The following is a 21,978-nucleotide window of genomic DNA, read 5'->3' on the forward strand; positions in this document are numbered from 1 at the left end:
GGTTTTCTTTACACTGGGGAGTCTGTGAAAGAATAAAATACTAAAGACAGGACATTTTCAAGGCAAGTATGAACAAAATGTGATTTGAAGAATCCAGATGTTGGATCTCTTCCTCTCTCTTTTTCAATTTGCTAGTAAAAACTTCAACTTGATGGGTGAATACTGACTGTAATGTATCAAATAATGTAAATACATGATGACCAACTGTACCTTTGCAATGTTCACAAACTCGCTTTTGATTTCTGTGGAAAATAAAGATGGTGATCACGGTCACGCAGCAAGCCAACAGGATCCCAAGCACAATGACAACTGGAAGCAATTCTGATCCTGGAATACCAAAAAATCCAAGGAGACACTTAAGTCCTTATTATTATTTTCTTACATAAATTCCTGTCTAATATTTAATAAATAAATAAATATGTCAAGCAATAAAACAAATACACAACTAAGATCATATAGAGATTGAAATACCTACTACTTCAATACTACTTAATACTTGAATACCGGATAGTTCCAAATTAAAAATAGACATATTATGAATAGGCGTGATGTTTCAGCATGAGAAAATCTCTAAAATAACATTTGCCAACATATACACTACCTGTCAAAAGTTTTAGAACAGGCCATTTTTCCAGTTATTTATTGCAATTCAAGTTGTTCAAGTCCAATGAATAGCTTGAAATGGTACAAAGGTAAGTGGTGAACTGCCAAAGGTTAAAAAAAAAAAAAAAAAAAGGTAAGGTTACCCAAAACTGAAAAATGATGTACATTTCAGAATTATACAGAAAGGTCTTTTTCAGGGAACACAAAATGTGTTAACAATTTAAAGCTGTTCTGCAGCAATGGAGATCAAGCCTTGAAAGCTGGTGCTACTAATTCCTACAGGTGTTCCAACTTTTCTTGATTGCTTACAACCCCCTCTGTCTACATAAAAGCAGTGTTGGAACACACTGTGGTACCATACCCTTGTGAGCATCAGTTGAACAGTATTGTATTGCAGAAAGTTGTGTGTTGCTACAAAAATGGCAAGAAAAAGGCAATTAACAATGGAAGAGAGACAGACTATCATAACACTTAAAAATGTAGGTCTTCCCTACAGAGAAATTGCAAATAAAGTCAAGGTGTTAGTGAGTATAGTTTCCTTCACCATCAAAAGCCACTCAGAAACTGGGGGAAACTCTGACAGGAAGAGGTCTGGCAGACCCAAAGCCACAACTGAATCAGAGGACAAGTTTCTGAGAGTTAACAGCTTGCATGATAGGCAGCTAACGGGACAACAACTTCAAGCACAGCTTAATAGTGGTCGTAGTAAGCAAGTCTCAGTTTCAACTGTGAAGAGAAGACTTTGAGCTGCAGGTTTGACAGGACGAGTTGTAGCAAGAAAGCCACTGCTAAGATGTCAGAATAAGACAAAGAGGCCTGCCTGGGGCATGAAACACTGCCACTGGACTACTGAAGACTGGAGGAAGGTATTATGGACTGATGAATCAAAATTTGAAATCTTGGGTTCATCACGCAGGATCTTTGTATGCCATCAAGTAGGCGAAAGAATGGTTCCACAGTGTGTGACATCAACTGTCAAACATGGAGGAGGAAGTGTGATGGTCTGGGGCTGTTTTGCTGGTTCCAGTGTCGGTGATTTGTACAGAGTGAGAGGCTCCCTGAACCAAAACGGCTACCACAGAATTCTGCAGCGCCATGCAATACCCTCTGGTATGTGCCTAGTTGGTCAGGGGTTCATCCTACAGCAAGATAATGACCCAAAACATCAGTCCAAGCTATGCCAGAACTACCTCAGGAAAAAAGAACAAGATGGTAAACTTGAAAACATGGAGTGGCCAGCACCATCGAGCTGGTTTGGGATGAACTGGACAGAAGAGTGAAAGCAAAGCAACCTACAAGTGCCACATATTTATGGGAACTTTTGCAACAGATTTGGGAAGAACTTTCTGAAGAATATTTGATTTCTAATGTGGAAAAAATGCCATGAGTGTGTTCAGCTGTTTTATCAGCCAAAGGTGGTTACTTTGATGAGTCAAAAGTTTAGAATACATTTTGGTCTATATATTGATTCCATGATCTCTTTTTTAACTCCAATTGCTTATTTGTAATATGCTTTCATTTCAGAGTGCAATGAGACATTAAACTGAATAATTTTCAATAAAAAACTGGAAAAAGTGGGGTGTTCTAAAACTTTTGACCGGTAGTGTATGTCAAAGAAGTAAACATGAGTTGAAGAATATTTGAATATTTAGAATATCGCAGCAGAACAAATGTGTAGAAAGGCAAGGGAAGATTGGGGAAGTGGAATTACAAAATGTGATTTAAATTTTGTAAAAATGTCTTGAATGTTTTTATTAACACTATAATAACACATAAAACTTGGAATGGAATAATTACTGGATTAAATTTAAACGTACTAACTTTTTTTTCAAAGCTAAAGTGCACCTTTACATTAAATGTCACCACAACTGTCTATGACTAAGTATTACTATAAATGCATGAATGAATAAAATACAAATAGAAAAACATACTTGCGTCCACTTTAGTTCCACTTCCAAACAGGATCTCCCCACATGTGGCCACAGCACAGTAGTAAGTCCCAGCATCAGAGGAGCTGGTTACACTTTTGGAGAGTGTGTAAACACAGCTCCGTTGACGAGAAGGACTCTCCTGACATTCATGACTTCTGTTCCCTCGACTGTGAATGACGCCTGGATGGGATTCTCCTGATCCGGCTCTGAACCAGTACACACTGTGTTCACCTGAACACCGGCTGCTGCTGTCTTTGTTCTCGAAGAGAACCGAACACTGGAGAGTCACTGCTTCTCCCAGCTGGACGGACTCAGTCTCTGGCCACTGTGTCAGGAGGACAGACTTCTGCTGGTTGTAATCTGTGTAATTCCGTTAAAAATCAAACAAAATAACTGAAGTGAAATAATTTTATCACACCTTCAGAAATTATACATATTGGCCATGGCATAAACCACAAAAATTCAATGTGTCATACTCTACCGTTCACATGTAAAAATGTTCCATTAAGAACATCAAGTTGATATGTGGTTCCTCCTTGACAGAAGTATGTGGCTTCATCTTCTTTTCTTACGTTTCTGATGCTCAGATAATGAGAAGCACCAACCATGAAACGTGGGTTGTTAAACTCTCCATGAAGTGTTACTTTGTCCAAACTCATTACAGCCACAGGTTGTACCATGCGTCCGAGAGATTGCTTAAACCACCAAAACATGTCCAATTTCTCTTTTGAGTGCAGACATGGCAGAGTAACATTATCACCAAGTTGAGCCACAGTCAAAGAGATCAGGCTAGGAGTCTCTATGGTCCCACTTAGAGCTGAAGAAGAGATTCAAACAATAATAGTTACTACACATATACTAAGCATATACCACATGAAAGATGCCATCTATCACAAAACACTTTGCTATGACAAAGGTTAGAGCATGACAATTGTAAATAATTCCCGTAAGGTCCAATAAGTTTTTGCTAGTTTCAAGACATAACTCAACTTAGCACAAAATTTCTGCTACTAGTACTTATCATGTAATAGATAAACATTGCACTTACACAGCGTACAAAGAAGAATCAAAGTAAACAGTGTTTGTATCATCCTGGTACATCACCTTTGTCTTGCACGACTGATGGTTTCACCACTCAAATGAAGGGTCTCTTAAGTCGATCAAGTTTTACGAGATGGAAAACATACAGTGATTGGTTGAAAGATAGACAAAGCACTTCCTGTGTTGCCAACTAAAAACTGCACCAAGGAGCAAATAGAGACTGGTCAGAGACAGGATTGAAGGAATATGGTATTTATTAAAAACAGAGTTGGGGTCGTTACTCAAAAAGTAATGTATTACACATTACTTTTTAAAAACTAATGCATTACTTTACGTAGTTACTCCCTGTGGAAAGTAATTTGTTACACTACTCATTACATTACTTATGCATTACTCCACAACATTGCCTGAGATGGGTTGTCACATAATTGCCAGTTAATATAACATTAAACCTTACATATGCCCACATATGAGAACAAATCCCCATCTTAATAGGAAGGACATACACAAGATATTTCTTTCATGCTCTTTAATGAAATAATACCACAAAGCTGACAGCAAAGCCAGTGAAAACCAGCCCATTTGATGTGTTCACAGCAGTGGATAGCTGATTCTGTCATGGCCACAGTTTGGATTTTGCTGTCACATTCTTCTCCTTTTGTCAAGGAATTTTCCCAGGAGCTGGAGGTGACATTTAGGCCCTTTTGAGCTGCACTGATAAGACGTACTGTCTTATCAATGCCACCGTGGCCATCTGAGACAAGGCCAAGCAGATTTGTGCCGTTCATGAACACAGACCTGTTGACCTCTAACATACTCAGGTAAGATATCTCCTTAATAAGGCATGCCGGTGAGCAAACCTCAGAATGGGTGTGGTGCTACACAGTCTTCACACTTGTAGCGCTCATTCTCTCATCTCCTCAGCTGAGCATCAGTAAACATCCTTTTGCAGAGGACATCACGTCAGATGAAGAGCTGAGTGAAGTCAGTGCTATGGTCCAGGGAAGACAAGACAAGACAGAGAGGAGAGTCAGGGGCCAGAGTGCAGAGAGGACGTTACTGCAGAGAAGAGGAAAACAGGTTCAGACTAGCGGTAACAGCCAATGAGCAGACAGACAAACACACAGGGGAGAGAGAGGGAGAGAGCCACGGCGGGGAGTGGCAGCAATTAAGACAAAATGTGGAGGAGGTGTCAGGGGAGACAGCAGAACATGTAACATCCTGTTAAATTAAGCAAACCCATTTTTCATATTAACTGAATATAAGATGCATTGTTAAATATTGATTTTAAGTTAAGACTAAGTAGCTTTGTGAATGCACTGTTGTTATTCTGACCATATAAGTTTAATGCTTACTGTATGTTGCTGTAATGTCTGTGTGCTTTGATGCTTTGTAATTTCCACTCCTAATTCCACTCAGTCAGTTTCTCAGTCAGACTGCATATGAGATCTTCGACAGTAAAATATTAGATCGACTTATTACCACATGAAGATAGGGCCATAGTATTAATACTTTCTCTTGCCTGAAAGCATGACAGGCAGTCAGTGTGTGCTCTCATTATGAAAACTCACAACGATTTGATGTCAAGACTTAACAGAGAGCAGAGAGATTGCCTGAGATGTTGCATCATGTTGCATCACCTTTATAGTACCTGTATTCAGACTAACCCAGAGGTGTTAAAAAGTATAGTAAATAAATAAATGAAAATAGCCCCCTATTGGTCAGTGGCCCCTAGCGGTCAGAGGCTCTTGGGCCCTCTGACCTATGCCAGTTATCCTTCCCAACTCTCTCTGGTCACAAAGGGAAAGATTTTTCTAGGGCTGCACCCGACACAAAAGTTCCTCAGTTGAATCAGAGCTGACGGTTCAGTGCAGAGATGTGACCACTCCTCGTTTTATTATTATTGATATTATTGTTATTATTTTATTCATAATTTCTGTGGCAATTTATGTCTTATTAAATTATAACTTATACTGTCATTTTTTGTGGAAGTGTAAAAAATTAAATTATTAAACAACTTAGACTTGATCATGCCTAACTTTAGTTCCTTTGATGTATACCCCAGAAACTTTTTCTCACAGCAACATACAACACGCATGTTTTCAATAGCAGCCATGCTACAGAGTTATAATAGAAATATTATAGCAATACTACAGATGATTGTGTGTGTGTGCGTGTGTGTGTGTGTGTGTGTGTGCGTGTGTGTGTGTGTGTGTGTGTGTGTGTGTGTGTGTGTGTATGTGTGCGTGCGTGTGAACGTGTTGCCACAAATTGAAATTTGTCGCTGTGATCATGTTCACAGTACACATAGGCTACATATGATCTTTTGCTTTTTATTGTGGTATTACAATGTGCATGTACTATTGTTAACAAAACAAAGTAGCATATATTTAATGTAATTATGTCAATATATTTTATTATTTACGGCTTTTAGCAAAGCTATAAAATAGATATTTTTGGTGTAACAGCTCCAAAATAGTTTATGTGAATCATCACAGTCTTCTGTCTTGCTAGTTTCACAGCACTGCGTTCAGTGTGATTCAAACAGCAACGCCTTTCAAATGACAAGCAAAGCCACATTCAGCAGCTCAGCTCAGAGATGCGGCTGTGGCTGGCCATCTCTCTGCCTCTGACAGATCAACAAGGCCGTTTACTCAGAACAGACCTGACTAGGGGCATCAACAGGAAGTGCAGCCAGAGTGAAGGTACATCACACCTCAACAAGCTAAATTTAGACTGTACAGTTTTAGTTTTACTCTCCTGGATGTGGATCGGTACAAATCAGTATCTGAAAATTATATTTTTGATGATGTAACAACAATGCCTGTATTGGTTCTGAGAGATCAGATCAGACCAAATCTCTATGACATGATGATTCACACAAATTATGAGACCCCTCAGTTTCTATCTCAGTCAAAACGAACAGCACTTAGATATAAGTAACATGTCAAAATGTGCTTAACCTGACAAAAATGTGTTTAACTTTTAAGGAGTATATTCAGCTCTTTTGAAGTACAAAAAAAACTTTAACATTAAAGTGGCATTATATTTGGTAAACTACAGGTTAAACTACATGGACAGCCCATAAAATTAGCTAATAACTTCTGAATGAGAGTTCACAGACCAAAAAACAAACAAAAAAAAAAAGGATAAAAGGGTCAAAGGCCTGAAGTGGAGCAGTGGAAGCAGTGAGATATATGGCCTTGTTAACAAAAACCTGAGCTACAAACTCATTTAACTGGGGGGCTCAGGGAATGACTAGCACTCTCCCCTCCCTCAAAACTTTCCAAAGAAAGGCTTAACAAACATACAACTACTGCAGTGGAAATTCCTTGGGACTAAAAATGCATGACTGTCAATGAGTAAATATCTCACTTGCCTTAATGAAAAGTGTTTTATATGTACTTTTATATGTTCAAGTGCAAGTCTTGCATTTCCTGAAAGTGAAGCTGAGCTAATACAAGACAGGAAGAATACCCCCCTGTGAGTTCACACCTTAATGTGAGCCTAACCACAATGGTGCTCTTTTTTCCATGTATCATTGTTTGTCAGTAGTTGTGTCACTGTGTCTGTATAGTCTGTGTGTGTGTGTGTGTGTGTGTGTGTGTGTGTGTGTGTGTGTGTGTGTGTGTGTGTGTGTGTGTGTGTGTGTGTGTGTGTGTGTGTGTGTGTGCATGCGTGTGTTTGTCTGACAAATACAAACAATGCTGTGAACAAAAAAAACCCACACAAATTACCAATGAATCCAAATGGATTGAATTATAATGAATATTATTAATAATAATGAATATTGATTCTGCCACCTGAGGGCTTATGGCCTGGAGCACCTAAAAATAAGATGGACTGCAACTGTATTTTTATGATTAGATTAGATCAGAGTTCTTCTTGGCACTTTCAAGAAGACAATTTAAAGCCTCAAACCGAAACTAAGAAACTGAGTTTTCTCTCTCTTATTGTCAAATGTTTTGCCTGAACACATTTATGCATGGCTATTTCATTGTCAGTTGTAACACTGGCTTGGCTCTCCACCTGTAAGACTCTGTTAAGTGACCCAAATGCACAAAGCAGACCAGGGGGAGAAGATACAATGGAAGGCAGGTTTACTAGAATAGTCAACAAGGCAAGACAGGTAACCAAACAAGGAAGAAATTGTGGCTGGCTAAACAAGGGATATGTGATTGGTAGTAGCAGCTAAGACAAACTAGTACTGAACAAGTGTGCGGTACCCCCAAATGCACTCTACCTTAGCAACAGGTAGTGGTCTTGTTCTGGGCGCAGTATGGGCCCGGAACAGACAAAACAATTGCATCTCCTTGGTCAAACTGGGGCCACCAGAAGGACAAGGTTCGAGCAACACCAGGGTGGCAGGTAAATTTAGTAGAGTGTGTCCGCTACAGGAGTTGGAATTTGGCAGTTGGGAATAAAAATGGTTTCAGCTGGAGCGATACTTGGGTCAGGCTGATAGTGTCCAATAAAACCATTTCAAGTCCCAAGTGACAGCAGGAGTCATGCAGTCTGTCATGCAGGAGTCAGGGAGGATGGTCTCTAGTGGTGGGTAGGAGATCTCCTGGAGATGATTGCAGGAAAGCATTTCACACTTGTCTTTCATGAAATTGGGTCGGTGGGACAGAGTGGGATGAAAAAAGCTGAAAAAGAGGGTCCATCTGGCTTGTCGGGAGTTCAGGCATTTGGCTGCTTGGAAGTTGGAGCAGTCTAGATGGCGGATGGTTGTTTGTGCTCTCCAGCCACTGCCTCCACTCCACCAGCGCCAATTTTACAGCCAGCAGCTCTCTGTTGCTGATGTTGTAGTTTTGTTCAGGAGTGAGAAGACAGCAGAAGAGGGCGCACAGATGTAACTTTTGATCATCCGATGATGACTGAGAATGGCTCCCATCCCCTTATCAGAAGCATTCACCTCCACAATGAACCTGCTAGGATGTTATCGAGATGAGTGCAAAGGGGTTGAGCATGTCACAGAGAACAATGTTTACCTGATATTGTTATACTGCTGGAGCATTTGTAAGAGCAGAGAGGTATGACTAGATACTCAAACTGACTGCACTGTTTAAGATGGTCTTCCATTCATCCTCTTCCCGTTTGCACACATTACACAAGTCAAACATGATGAAGACCATTGGGGGGCTGGAGTTGCCCAAACTGCATCAGCTCAGTTCAATCACCTCACTCCTGGGCTACATTCAACTGGCTCCAGCATCACTTGGTTGGACGGCACAATGGGCAGAATCCACTGAGAGGTGAAAGTGCACAGCCAGGGTAGAATGACATAGGACATGACATGACTGCACATTACACTTTTCCATATTTCACTCTCAAATATGGTAAAGACTATTTTACAAAGGTAAGAGTGTCCAGGTCAGAGATAGCGTGAGACACCAATTCACTATCAATTGCCTCACTCAAATCATGCTGGAGTTCTCCGAGGAGCGCTGCAGAGTTCAAACAGCTTTCCACCAACAGCATCCGGACCTCAGTTGTGCATTCAGACACTAGCAGCCAGTAGAACGCCTCTGTATTCTGGACAGAGTGGTCAAAACCTTTCAGAGTTCATGAATTATAAGACGCACAAATAGAAGAATTGTGTTCCCACGCTGGGATCATCTAGGTCTTACCAGAGAGGAGGTTGAGAGGAAAAGCTATGTGGGAATGGTCAGTGGGATTGGTGGGCAGCTGGAGCTCAAAGACGAGCGCAAACTTGGAGTGGAAGGATTGGCAGGTGGCAAATGGGAAAATGGAAAATTGAGCAAATCTCGACTAGTGTGGGGAACTGTCCCTGGTGCTGAAACTACTATTTTCCCCTCATATTTTTTGTTATATACTGTACATTGTGGACATGCAACACTGTCAATTACACTTTACATTTAAAAAACCTATAGTTGTACATGTTTACGTATGTATACATACCTACATAGGCAGACAGATAGAAAAAAATATTGTTACAAATATTAATTGACAGTTGCCAAACAATCCAGCTCTGCTAGGAAGGCTTCCTCTAAAATGAAAGCTAAACTCGTGAGCAGGGTTCATTTTGAATCAACCTGGTGCTTTTATCCTGTTTGCTGACTCATCTGCTTTCCGCCAAAAGATGGCAGCAGCACAAAGAGAGAGATGAATATTTGTAGTGGTATCTACTCATTTGTTAAACTCAGGATACACTAACACAGCCAGAAAAAATATCTTCAGTGGTCAACAGAGGGCAGATACAAGATAATAAATAAAAATTCAGTAATATACCTGCTACTACAGAAAAACTAACATGTTTACAGAGGGATAAGCCACATAAGTCATTTGGTTAATGCTTTAATCCAGAGAGGCCTGAAATATTTTGAATGCCTATGTTTTTGGTTGAGAGGACCTCTGAGATTTAGACGCTTAACCTGGCAGTGCTGGTGCCGTACTTACATACTGAGACACCATAAGACTTAACTCTGTCCCATTTAGTCTTTATTAATAAGCAGAATGGCCATTTATTATCTTAAATGGGTCATGTAATTGATACCTTCCCAGAGGAAACTAGACTTTCAGCTCATTACAAATATTGTAACTGTCCAGAAACATACTGCAACATGATAGGGATTGGGGAAAAATGATAGATAACCAGTAAATTGTCAGAAAAAAAAGTTGACAACACTGGAGCAAGTTCTCCTTAAACTAAAGTAAAAGTAATTTCAGATACACTCTAAAACTGTAGCAGTGACAAATCAGCAAAAACGGTATCCAAATATATTAGTAATATTTAGAAACATACTGAACAGTCTCAGGAATTTATTCTTATTAAGGCTGAGTGGAATTGAGCCCACAGGATGAAAACATTGCTTTTGTCCTTTACATCCTACAACAAGATATGTATTTGTTGTTGTTGATTTTTGTTCTTTCCTCACAGAAGAAATGTTGTGAACAGAAGATCAGCTATGTTCACTGTCAGTGTCAAATGTAGACATCAGTCATGAATTGACATGCCACTAACTCACAATATCAAAACTTGCTGTCGGTGTGGTTTCATGTATACAGGTCGGAAAGATCTGGTTGAAATTATTTCCACTGTGGTATTACAGTAGAAGGCCAACGTGATGATAGGCCAATCAGATTCAGCTTGAAATTTGTTCCCTCCCATATACAGTATCTGCATATCAAGGTGTATCATCACTCTGTCTGGTTTATTAACCTGATAATGCTGGAAGTATTTTTTCTAGTGTCTGTGCTCACAATTGTGCGTAAGTATTGTGTGGAGAAATCGTCTTCACTCTTGTTTTAATGTTTTCATTTAATTATTGTAATTTCACTTATATGTGACTTATATGTCAATTTGCATGTGTTGTTAATTACTGCTTGTTTGCTTTTTAACAGGATGCACAGATGATCAGATTTTCATGACAGTGACTGCTGGTGTTGGGGAAGATGTGACTCTAACATGTATGCGACAGAAGTCTGGGCCCTTAGGACATTTATTTTGGATCCGACTTGCTGCTGGAAACTTTCCAAAAGTCCTAGGAGGAACACTTTCTGTTGATTATGAAGGTGTTACTGAAACTCCTCGCATTACTGCAAAACAAGAGCCTGGAAAATTTGTTCTTCATATTAGAAAAACAAAACTAAGTGACACTGCAGTTTACTACTGTATAAAAGTAGTTCAATTAAGAATGACATTTTTGAATGGAACATTTCTGAGAATCAAAGGTAAATAGAGCAATACAAGCAAAAAGATACAAGCAAAGAGATTTTTGTTTTCCGATTGTGATGATAACGTTTTAAACCCTAAACCAGCCCCTCTATCCCTAACCCATTTTTCATATTTTTCATATTTTCATATAAATAGTTACAAAATTTATGTTTGAAATACCAAATGTTTAAATGAAAGCATGTCCTCTCATGTCATGTTTGTCTATTGCTTATGAATACAGAGCTATGTTTCTTATAGAAAAATGCATATTTTTTCTTCTTATATTTCTCAGACCCAGAACCAGCCATCACTGTTGTCACTCAAATCTTTCCATCTGAGCCAGTCTATCCAGGAGACTCTGTGGCTCTCCAGTGTTCACTCCTCTCTGACTCGGAGAACAAAGCCTGTCCAGCAGAACACAATGTGTTCTGGTTCAGAGCCGGATCAGATGAGTCTCATCCCAGGATCATTTACACTCATGGAAACAGGAGCTATGGATGTGAGAAGAGTCCTGAGGCTGGCTCTCCTCCACAGAGCTGTGTCTACAACTTCTCCAAGAACAGCATCTGCTCCTCTGATGCTGGGACTTACTACTGTGCTGTGGCCACATGTGGGGAGATCCTGTTTGGAAATGCAACTAAACTGGACATCGAAGGTAACCAAACCATTTTTATATTAACATGGAAATCAGCATTTTTTAATCATTCTTCTAGGAGTCAAATAAAATCAATTAACCATAAGCAACCTTATGTCTGTAATGTTTCGTTATCTTATTATCTTTATCTTGTTATTAGCTTTTTTTAACCTGTTCCTTTTCATGATATATCAGCCACCAGTAGGCCTATGTCATTTGAGGATGAAGAAAAGACTCGGCATATACTTCTGTCACTGCTGTCTGCTGCATTGGTCATATGTCTGATTGTTATCACCTTCCTCATCTACACCATCAAGAGACAAACACACAATTGGTGTAACGGTATTTACACAACTTTCTCATACCTTACTGTATAAAAGATTATTTTGTAGACAATAACTCATTTTCATATTCAGAAGTGTTGTGCATTTCTTCAGTCAACATACCAGTTACTAGAACTATGAAAAGAAATGTACTTACTTCTTGCCTGCTGCGATTTCATGTAATAAACCAGGCTCCATTCCCCTGCAAACAATTTCCGCAACAACCAGCAGTGATCAGCAAAGCCAGCAGGTAGGAGAATTAAAGATAAGATGCACTTCATAAAAACAAATATGTGCCACTTCCTAACTTTTGCCATTTACCTCCTCAGAGAGATGAGGACACATTGGTTTATTCTTCAGTAACGTTTACCAAGAGAGAAGCTGGAAATAGTCAAACAAGGGATGCAAAAACAGCAGAGGGGGAGACCATCTACGCCGATGTCAGGGCTTTTGGATGGGATTAGCAGCCCAAATGCTCTGGACTGATTCATTGTTTCTATGATGCACTGTAACTTGCACCTGTGTTTCAGTGCTCTCATATTTTCCTTGAGGTGACACAAAAAGTTTCCCCATAGCCTTTTCATTTTGTGTTACGTGAACACATATTTGTATGCTTTATGTTTTTATTTTTAATGCATTTACATTTTCTGTGATTACATTACTGTACATTATTTTGCACCCAGTTTATTTTAAATTCAACAGCCTTGAAATTGTTAAACCGTCACGACAGCTCCAGAAAACCAGCAGGATCCTGCAGTTACAGCACTTCATAAAAATGTGAATAAAACTGCTAAATAAATCTTCCTTCATGTAATAATAAAAAAAAAAAAAATGATAGTAACAATAATAATAATAATCATCATTATCATCATAAATTTGTGGTTTCATTGCTTTAATATGTTTATAAAAGGATATTTAAAAAAAAAAAAAAGATATTTATGAGAGAATTTAATTTATGAGTGAACTTTTGAAATTGATTTTGCACCATTCATCTGAAGTTATAAGGAGTTTGTGGGGAACACAAACTCATCTTGTCTTATTTTGTTAACTTGGCAAACCATTGCGTGGTTGTTATACAGTATGACTAAAAATTACACATGTTGACTAACACAAAGTTTGAATGCCATCACAGATTTGACTTGAGCTAAAATAAAAATGAGATGGGTGCCAGGTAGATGCAGGTTATCTAATGTTTAGATAAATGTTTTAGCATTTTATAGTTAAATCCACACAACTTCTGCAAGAACCTGAACACCGACCTGCTCAGTAAGTTGAAGTTAATCAGAGTTGAACAGCAGCTAAATAATAATATATATGTAGTTATAGATATAGATATATATGGTGGGTTGTGGGGTTTTGAGTACAAAAAGAGAAACTTTCACAGCAATGTTACTTAATGCAAGGCGACACATTCATCCATTCATGAAGCAAATATAACTTGTAACATAACCTTTATGCATGCATCCAGTTTTTTCCAGTGACGCTTCTGCCTGTGCTCTAATCAAAATCTTTATTTTACATTACTTCTATCCAGACTTTATGAGGCCTCAGTCAGTTTCTGTTGTCACCACCTAAATCTGATGGTTAATCAGATAGAAAAGTATGAAATATTTTGGATCTTGTAATTGAGTATTTTTTGTCAGCTTTGTTCTTGAAATAGTCTGTTTTCCTTTTTATCAAAAGTTTTGCCTGCCTATTGTCTTTAGCATTTAACCTTTACTCAATCATCCTTCAGTTCTTCGAAACCTCTTAGCTGTATTCATAATGTACTGGTATGTTTTCTGAAATTATGCCAAGCAATCAGTAAGTAAAACAGACTTGCTCATTTTCTTGTGCCTCATTGATTATGGTGATGCAGTGTCTTGTCAGCTTGTGTGAAACAAATATAAAATTTGGTTGTTTTTAAAATTAATAATAGTAATTCTTGATGGAATACTTGATGGAAATAATGGCTTTTGTCTAAATGGCCAAATAATCAACATGCATGTCAGGAAACAAAGAAATGCTATGAGATGAAATCTTCTATTTGTAACTGAGAAATCCTACTTGACATTTAACTCCTCGAGGCTTGTCTCTCGCAGAACTGTCTAATCTGAAGGCTGAATCTAGGCTTCTACCCACAAGGGCTTGCAAGAATCTAACAAACTAAAGCAAATGCGACTGTTACACCACATCATATATGTCAGTATCCAGATTAAATAATAAAGTACATCAAACTACATAAGCAAGAGCATATCAATGCTGTATAAAAACAATATTATTCAGCCAGTATCATAATATACAGTAATCACTGGAGTGCCACACTAAACATTTTCACATTTGCAACACAACACAATGACAGTTAAACAAAAAGTCTATCTTGTCTTCTTTTTTTAACTTTACAAAATGTGCAGGTTTAAATACTTCATTTTTGAATAACAATTCCATCTTCACCTCTGTTTGTTTTGCATCATACAGTACGGCTCTCAGGTCATCAATATGAGGGACAGAAAAACACAAAATGCAACTCATTTTCAATATCGCTGACATCGCAGATCGGGCAGACTCTTTAGTGTTCACTTGCCTGGAAAGGATGTGACGTAAGGGTCTTATAAACCAAAGTCTGTCTTTATCTACATTTACGTTCAGAGCTTTTCTCAGACAGCCATTGATTTTTGAAATTGATTAAGACTGAAAAACTAGTTTTACTCTGAGGGTAGTTTTGCACTCTGGCCCAGCAGAAAACTCTCTCAGCCGTTCTATCACCTGACGTGTTTATCGTTTTGCCTTTAAACCCAACACCTACAGGGTCCCAGCCTATGTCCCCCAGGATAGCCGGCTTTGGGGCAAGTTTATGTACTCCTAAAAAGCATCATTCTGAATATTCTCAGCCTTCGAGGTTTCTACAAATCCTCATACACCAGCTGCATAGCTCAGTATGGGATACACACACATATCATATATTTTTGAGTAGTTGATAGCTTTGATTTACAAATATTTTACAGGAACAAATAGCATCATTAAACATCACAATATGTACTTTGATATATTAGTATTTGTATCATTTGCAATAGTAGTATTAATACATTATACCTGGTGACAAAACAGAACTCAACAATAGTCAAGTTAACAGGCAGATGGCTGGTGTTTGTGGTTCTCAGACTACAGAAGTTAAGCAAAGTGTCTGCTGTTCTCACTTGAGTTTGCAGTCTTGCAGTTTGCAATCTGCTTCTGAGTCAGAAATGTGCCACTGTGTGATGGTTGTCATATTTTAGGGCCCTGCCTGCCACTGAGGTGCCACTCTCGTTCATCATGATGGCATTATACTGGCACTCCTTGTGATGCCTTTGTCATGATTCATTCAGTGACCTAACCTGGCCAAGCACTGCACACATCTGTACACACAGGGGGCCCCCCTTTCCACCTACCAGGACAAGGGAAAATACGGAGGCACTGCCTGCATATCTCCCCTTCTCCAGTGTTCAGCCTTAGGTGAAAACCATGAGAGAATCATAGTTACTTCTACCATTTACCCACGCTTCACTGAATTTCTCCACTTTGACACTAAAAGCACTGGCTAAAAATCACTTGAAAAAACATGGTCCACTGGTACTTCAGCTGGGTGTCGTGCCCCTGGTACACCCAAGACCATAGTACTAGTTCTCCATGACCTCCAGGACAGACACCCTAGCCCCCACTGACCACCTGCCTTTCAGCCAGCTTTCCACCCCCAGCCCTCTTTGACTTGCAGGCCAGAGACCCAGCCCTAACCCCGAACCCAACCCCCCCGTTGACCACCAGCCAGCCAGCCACCCACCCTCCAGCCTCTAGCCGTACCTTTTCAGGGGCCCAGCCATTTCTGTGGGCAGGCCTCTGTTTGCACCTGTCTTTGAAAATCTGGGGGTTAATGCAGTTTAAGCACAATACCACCCAACATAATCCAATGGAGGGCCAGACTGATTATCATACATTATTGATCATCATTCATATCTCAATTATTGTGTTGTGCCAGTGACTTCAGTGAGCTGCAATTTGCAATTTAGTTAACTTAAGACAAATGCTGCACAGCAAATCTGAATTACAGCAAGCCCACGGCTTTGAATATTCTAGTCATCAGCTACCTCAGTTCACAGGTGAAATGTATGTTGGGAAAAGACTTGTGAGACATTGATTTGATTTTAGATGTGATTTGTGGGTATATTACAAGTTGATTCGGGCCATGCCTGTGTATTTCAACGTGATGATGTGCATACCGGGGGCAACGGTGATGAAATGTGATATATCCCTACTGTGTACAAACTATCACCTTTCTGTTGACATGGTGAGTCATCTGAAATTCCTTCATTCTGCTATTTGTGGTGGTTTCTAGTCTAAATGGACAAACCCGGACTTGTTTCTTTGGTGTTGTGGGAGCTGCTGTCAGCCTGGTGACATCAAAATGCTGCTGACACAAAGTGGTCACTTCCATTCTTGACCTTGGACCACAACTCTGCTGATGAAGTTCAAATTAATGCTAGAAAGTAATTTAAATCATGGGAAAATTAAAACTATATCTAAACACTATACCGGCATTTGTTGTGCATATGAGGAAAAACACATCAGGTCACTTAAATTCAAATATTTTTTAAACAGCACAATATCATATCATATGAATATAATTTTGAGCAACTATGCATTTTCAAGATACAATCAAGATACAATCGACCAAATACGCAACATAAAAGTAAGGTAATACTGTTCAACCCAGTTTGATTACAGAGCCATAAACTAATCCAAGTCCACTAATCCATTACAGTTAATGACAGCATCATGACAGTTTGTCATTGTAAGGAAAGATTACATGCTTACATCTAGAGCTGAGCTGAGCTTGCTATTTTCACCATTACATAACATTTGCATTTACCCAAGCAAAAATCAAAGCTGCCTGAAGCTATGTGACAATCAACATATCAAATGGTTGGTTTTCAGATAAGGTTAGACTGTCTGCACATAGTGAAAGCATTTCACTGTCAGTCTCTTCAAACAGTGGAATAAACACTCTGGCAACTTTCTGTCTTTCTTCCCTCTGGAGAAATCCAGCGAAGCATAGTTCAGCACCTCCTCCTCACCATCCTGTAAATCAAAATTGTGTATTATTAATGAAAAAGATATTTGAGAATTGGGTGGCAACATCAATCCCACTTGTACCATCCAGCACACACACACTTTGCTTTCTATGGCAGATGATGGGTTACCTCTACTATTTGAGCCCAAGACAGGACCAGTCAAGTCTTTTTTTCAAGATTATGGAAAGGTTGTCAGTAGGATAGGCATGTTTGCATTTTACACATGCAGTGGAGTAATTTGGACACATGAACGAGATCATGTGTGTGTGTGTGTGTGTGTGTGTGTGTGTGTGTGTGTGTGTGTGTGTGTGTGTGTGTGTGTGTGTGTGTATCGGTCCGTGGCTAATCTTGCAAACCACCACCACATTTTTTTGTGCACAGTTACAACGGCATGATGAAAAATCTCTTGTGGTTGTGGTAAGTAAACCTTTGCAAAACATTTATTTTGAGGACTTCCGCTCTCTCTGTTCATTAACTGTCTAGCTTGCTCGACCACTGCTGCTGTCTGTCTGTGTGTGTGTGTGTGAGAGAGAGAGAGGGAGAGAGAGAGAGAGAGAGAGAGAGAGAGAGAGAGAGAGACCTTTTGTCATAATTTTTAATTTTGCTATTTTAATTCCTGTTCTTTTTGTTTCTGTTGAAAGTCACATGACTTCTGGCAAAGAGCCAGAAATGGCTGGTGAGCCATAGGTTCCTAACCCTAACTCTAACCCCAACTGGTATAATGTGTGTAATAAAGTAAAAGACATACAGAGAGAACAAGGAACATGGTGGTTTTGGTGGTTTTATAGTATATTTTTTATACTGTTTGTATTATATTGTATTATATATACTGTTCTGAATCATACAGTAATTTCTTACAGTAATTTAATTTAATTGAAAAGAGTTTGGCAATACAAATGGCACCTGAGTCTATCCCAAGTTTTGCTCAGCACACAGTCCGCTCCTCTAGTTTAAAAAAAAAAAAAAAAATCTGTCAACTTTGTATAAAATAAAAACACCAAACATCCAAAAGTGGCTGAAATTGAGACACAACCGAGTCAAAGGGCTTGAAAGTGTAGAAGCCTAGATTCAGTCCTGCGAGAGACAAGCCTCGAGGAGTTAGTAACAAGGAAATAATCATTAAATTTAACTGTCAAGTAGGATTTCTCAGTTACAAATAGAAGATTTCATCTCATAGCATTTCTTTGTTTACTGCCTCTGAATGTGCTGCTCAGTGTCACAATCAGTGTCTCATTAAATGTCACTACATTAAGTAATGTTGTTTAAAATATATTTACCATACAGCTTGCATAGTAGAACTGATATGTCCAAGATGACTGGAAGCACTCACTGTTTCTGTAAATAATAAGAAGAGGAACATTTTCTTAATGTTGCAAATTGTTTAACAGCAACAAAGGGAAGACAAGATTAAAAACAAAACAATCAATTTACAATGAAAGATTTAAACATCAAATAAAACAATCAGTGATTAAATTAAAAGAAAGGAAGGCTTTAAAAGATCTCTAGAACAGCCCATTCTCGCTCATTACAGCATTCACTTATTTTATATTATATATGATGATGTTGTATACAGCTTTCTAAGGAATTTTGGAGAGAAAAAAGACAGTTTCATCATGAATCACTTGGAAGAGAAAAATATAGATTGAGCTCTTTAGACAACGGCTGAAATGGATGGCTGGTTTATACAGCCAGGAGAGAACATAACCATGACACAAACAGCAATTTATGGGGTCAAATAACTTGACAGACATTTTCAAACACTTTTAAAGAACATCCACAGCAATAAAAGCACATAATTCTAGGAATATAGTTGCTCTTGTCATTTCTGTGTGATGTTTTTTTTTTTTTTCATTCTTTCATTCTGGCACATATTAACACATCTGGATGAACAAAACGAGGATGATCACACACTCGTTGTCAGCAGTAGTCAAAGTTACACACACTCACACTTTATCCAGCAGATCAGGGACTCAAACTGCCAACTGTCTAGTCTTAATCTCTCATTTTCTAACCTTGACACATTTCTCTGAGTCAAAATGAGATTTATTCAGCAAATGGTGACGCTTTCATTGTTACTGGGAATCTACATAATGGGCTGATAACAGACTCAAACTGGACTTCAGACCTCTATGACAGGATCTCAAAATATATATATATATATATATATATATTGAAATGGAAAGCAAAACCATAGTGTATTAAAGGATGGATCCTGGCTGTAATGTAAAAAAATGTTAATTATTTTACCATACCTTTGGGCTGATCACAAACTTGACTTGTGGAGAACATAATTACGGTGATCACAATCACACAGCAAGCAAAAATGACCCCGAGCATAATGACAACTGGAGGCAATTCAGCATCTGGGATTTAAAAAAAGATAAAAGAAAAAACAAAAAAAACAATGAGTCAGTAAATTACTTAATTGTTTTCATTCCATTGATATATGTGTGTGTGTGTGTGTGTGTGTGTGTGTGTGTGTGTGTAATGTGTGTAATGTAATGATACTGCAGATACCCAAAAGGAATGATATTTGAAATTCACAAACATGCAAAGTGGAATCTCTAGAAGGATTCCAGTATGATAGAGAAGTAAACATGTATGAATAAAATTCATATATTGCTCTGTAATTCTGTAATAAATGTGTGAAAGATCAGGGGACATGACAAGTAGTGGAATGACTACAAAATGAAATTTGGCTATTTACTGCATGTTTTTAATTAGCAGTAATTAAAATCTGACAGCCAAATTTCACCCAGAAAACAACAAATGCATGAATGAATAAAACACAAACAGAAATGCATACTTGTGTCCACTTTCGTTCCACTTCCAAACAGGATCTCCCCACATGTGGCCACAGCACAGTAGTAAGTCCCAGCATCAGAGGAGTTGGTTACACTTTTGGAGAGTGTGTAAACACAGCTCCGTTGACGAGAAGGACTCTCCTGACATTCATGACTTCTGTTCCCACGACTGTGAATGACGCCTGGATGGGATTCTCCTGATCCGGCTCTGAACCAGTACACACTGTGTTCACCTGAACACCGGCTGCTGCTGTCTTTGTTCTCGAAGAGAACCGAACACTGGAGAGTCACTGCTTCTCCCAGCTGGACGGACTCAGTCTCTGGCCACTGTGTCAGGAGGACAGACTTCTGCTGGTTGTAATCTGTGTAATTCCATTTAAAAAATCATCACACAATCAGTTTTAGTGCAGCTTTTGAAAAAGGGATGATTAACTGTGGCATAACTGACATAAACATTTAGAGCATCATACTGTACCATTCACACGCAAATATGTTCCATTAAGGTTGAGTATTTTATATGCTGTTCCTCCTTGACAGAAGTATGTTGCTTCATCTTCTCTGCTTACATTTCTGATGATCAGATTAAACTCAGAATCACGTTTTCCAATGGAGAAACGTGGGTTATTAAACTCTTCATGAAATGTCAGTGTGTTCGAAGGTTTCGAAGCGACGGTTTGTACCATACGTCCAACAGACTGCTTATGCCAGCAAATGAAGTCAAATTTTTCCATTAAGAATGGACACTGGAAAGTAACAGTATCACCAGGTTGAGCCACAGTCACTGAGATCAGGTGGGGATCTATGGATTCAATGAGGGCTGGAGAAGAGAGACCAACAATAAGTTACTACACAGATATCAGGAAAAGAACAATGAAAATGTTTCTGCTACCAGAGAGGTTACAGCATTGCCATTGTAAACAATTTCTGTAACTTCCATGATGTTTTTCTCCATATTCTATATTCAGTCAGTAGAAAATAATAGCTTATAGCAAAACTTGTCTCGTAAATGATGAGAGTTGCACTTACACAGAGTACAAAGAAGAGTCAAAGAAACCAGTGCTCCGACCATTGTGGTACAGCTTCTTTACCTTGCACATCTGATGGGTTCCCACTCAAACGAAAGGTTTTATCTCACGATCATCAAGGTTTGCAAAGCGGTCGCGTGTGATTGGCTGAAACATAGAACATGCACTTCCTGCCAAATTGAACAAACCCATTTTTCACTGGATTTTAAGATGTGTATTAAGTTACTGTTTTCGTTTTCTTTTTTTTTAAGATTATGTCTGCTTTATTTGATAGTGACAGTAGAGAGAGACAGGAAAGGCAGGAGAGAGCGGGGATGACATACAGTAAAGAGTCCAAGGCAGATTCAAACTTGGGAAGGTGTAGTAAGGACATAGCCATAATACATGGTACACATTCGACCAGGTGAGCTACCAGGGCGCCCTCATTATTGCTTTTTAACTTAAGAGTAGCTATCATTCCAAAAGCATCACAGTTAGTTTGGCCATCAAATCATTTTATGCTTAGTGTAGTTTAAATTCCTCGCTGTCTTACAAAAATGTGTTCTGAGACAACTTGTCTGGTCAAATGCAGGTTAAAAACCACAAACTGCAAAATTTCCCTGGTTGGGATCAGTAAAGTATACCTATCTATCTATCTATCTATCTATCTATCTATCTATCTATCTATCTATCTATCTATGTGATGAAGCAAGTAGACAGCTGCTTTACTCTAAGACTCACAGTGCATGTGTGGTGGGGAATGCGCCCACAGAGGTGAACACTGTGGTGCTGTTGAATGCAGCCCCAAGCTGGACTCCTCCCCTCAGCCATTTCCCTCATCAAGACCAGTATAACCATCCTGTGGTTGCTGTTTGG

At 38.9% G+C, this 21,978-nt stretch overlaps 2 protein-coding genes and 1 gene segment (V, D, J or C); 1 reads left to right on the plus strand and 2 right to left on the minus strand.

Moving 5' to 3' along the window:
* Window positions 1-1,093: 1,093 nt before the first annotated feature.
* Window positions 1,094-3,307, minus strand: LOC115367009 (uncharacterized). Its single transcript, XM_030062700.1, has 3 exons — window positions 3,016-3,307; window positions 2,535-2,894; window positions 1,094-1,215 (listed from the first exon to the last, which is right to left on the minus strand). Exons 1-3 carry the CDS (start codon window positions 3,245-3,247, stop codon window positions 1,094-1,096), a joined length of 714 nt encoding a protein of 237 aa, XP_029918560.1. The 5' UTR covers window positions 3,248-3,307.
* Window positions 3,308-4,419: 1,112 nt separating this feature from the next.
* On the plus strand, window positions 4,420-12,773 carry LOC115367010 (uncharacterized). Its single transcript, XM_030062701.1, has 7 exons — window positions 4,420-4,425; window positions 4,500-4,668; window positions 9,199-9,309; window positions 11,546-11,908; window positions 12,083-12,229; window positions 12,402-12,460; window positions 12,540-12,773. Exons 1-7 carry the CDS (start codon window positions 4,420-4,422, stop codon window positions 12,672-12,674), a joined length of 990 nt encoding a protein of 329 aa, XP_029918561.1. The 3' UTR covers window positions 12,675-12,773.
* Window positions 12,774-19,150: 6,377 nt separating this feature from the next.
* On the minus strand, window positions 19,151-20,829 carry LOC115367011 (Ig kappa chain V region K29-213-like). The segment is given in 4 exon segments: window positions 19,151-19,155; window positions 19,547-19,657; window positions 20,101-20,460; window positions 20,784-20,829. Coding segments are annotated over 4 exon segments (522 nt in total).
* Window positions 20,830-21,978: the final 1,149 nt, after the last annotated feature.

The sequence above is a fragment of the Myripristis murdjan genome, chromosome 10 (genome assembly GCF_902150065.1).
Source record: "Myripristis murdjan chromosome 10, fMyrMur1.1, whole genome shotgun sequence".
Classification (NCBI taxonomy): Eukaryota; Metazoa; Chordata; class Actinopteri; order Holocentriformes; family Holocentridae; genus Myripristis; species Myripristis murdjan.

Coding starts and splice junctions, on each gene's coding strand:
- LOC115367009 (XM_030062700.1), bottom strand. CDS start 3,247: ATGTTTTGGTGGTTTAAGCAATCTCTCGGACGCATGGTACAACCTGTG. Junction 2,895..3,015: donor AACATTTTTACATGTGAACG/GTAGAGTATGAC, acceptor GGAATTACACAG/ATTACAACCAGCAGAAGTCT. Junction 1,216..2,534: donor TGGAACTAAAGTGGACGCAA/GTATGTTTTTCT, acceptor CCTCTGATTCAG/TTGTGGCTTTGGGTCTGCCA.
- LOC115367010 (XM_030062701.1), top strand. Junction 4,669..9,198: donor AAAACAGGTTCAGACTAGCG/GTAACAGCCAAT, acceptor GGGATCATCTAG/GTCTTACCAGAGAGGAGGTT. Junction 11,909..12,082: donor AACTAAACTGGACATCGAAG/GTAACCAAACCA, acceptor ATGATATATCAG/CCACCAGTAGGCCTATGTCA.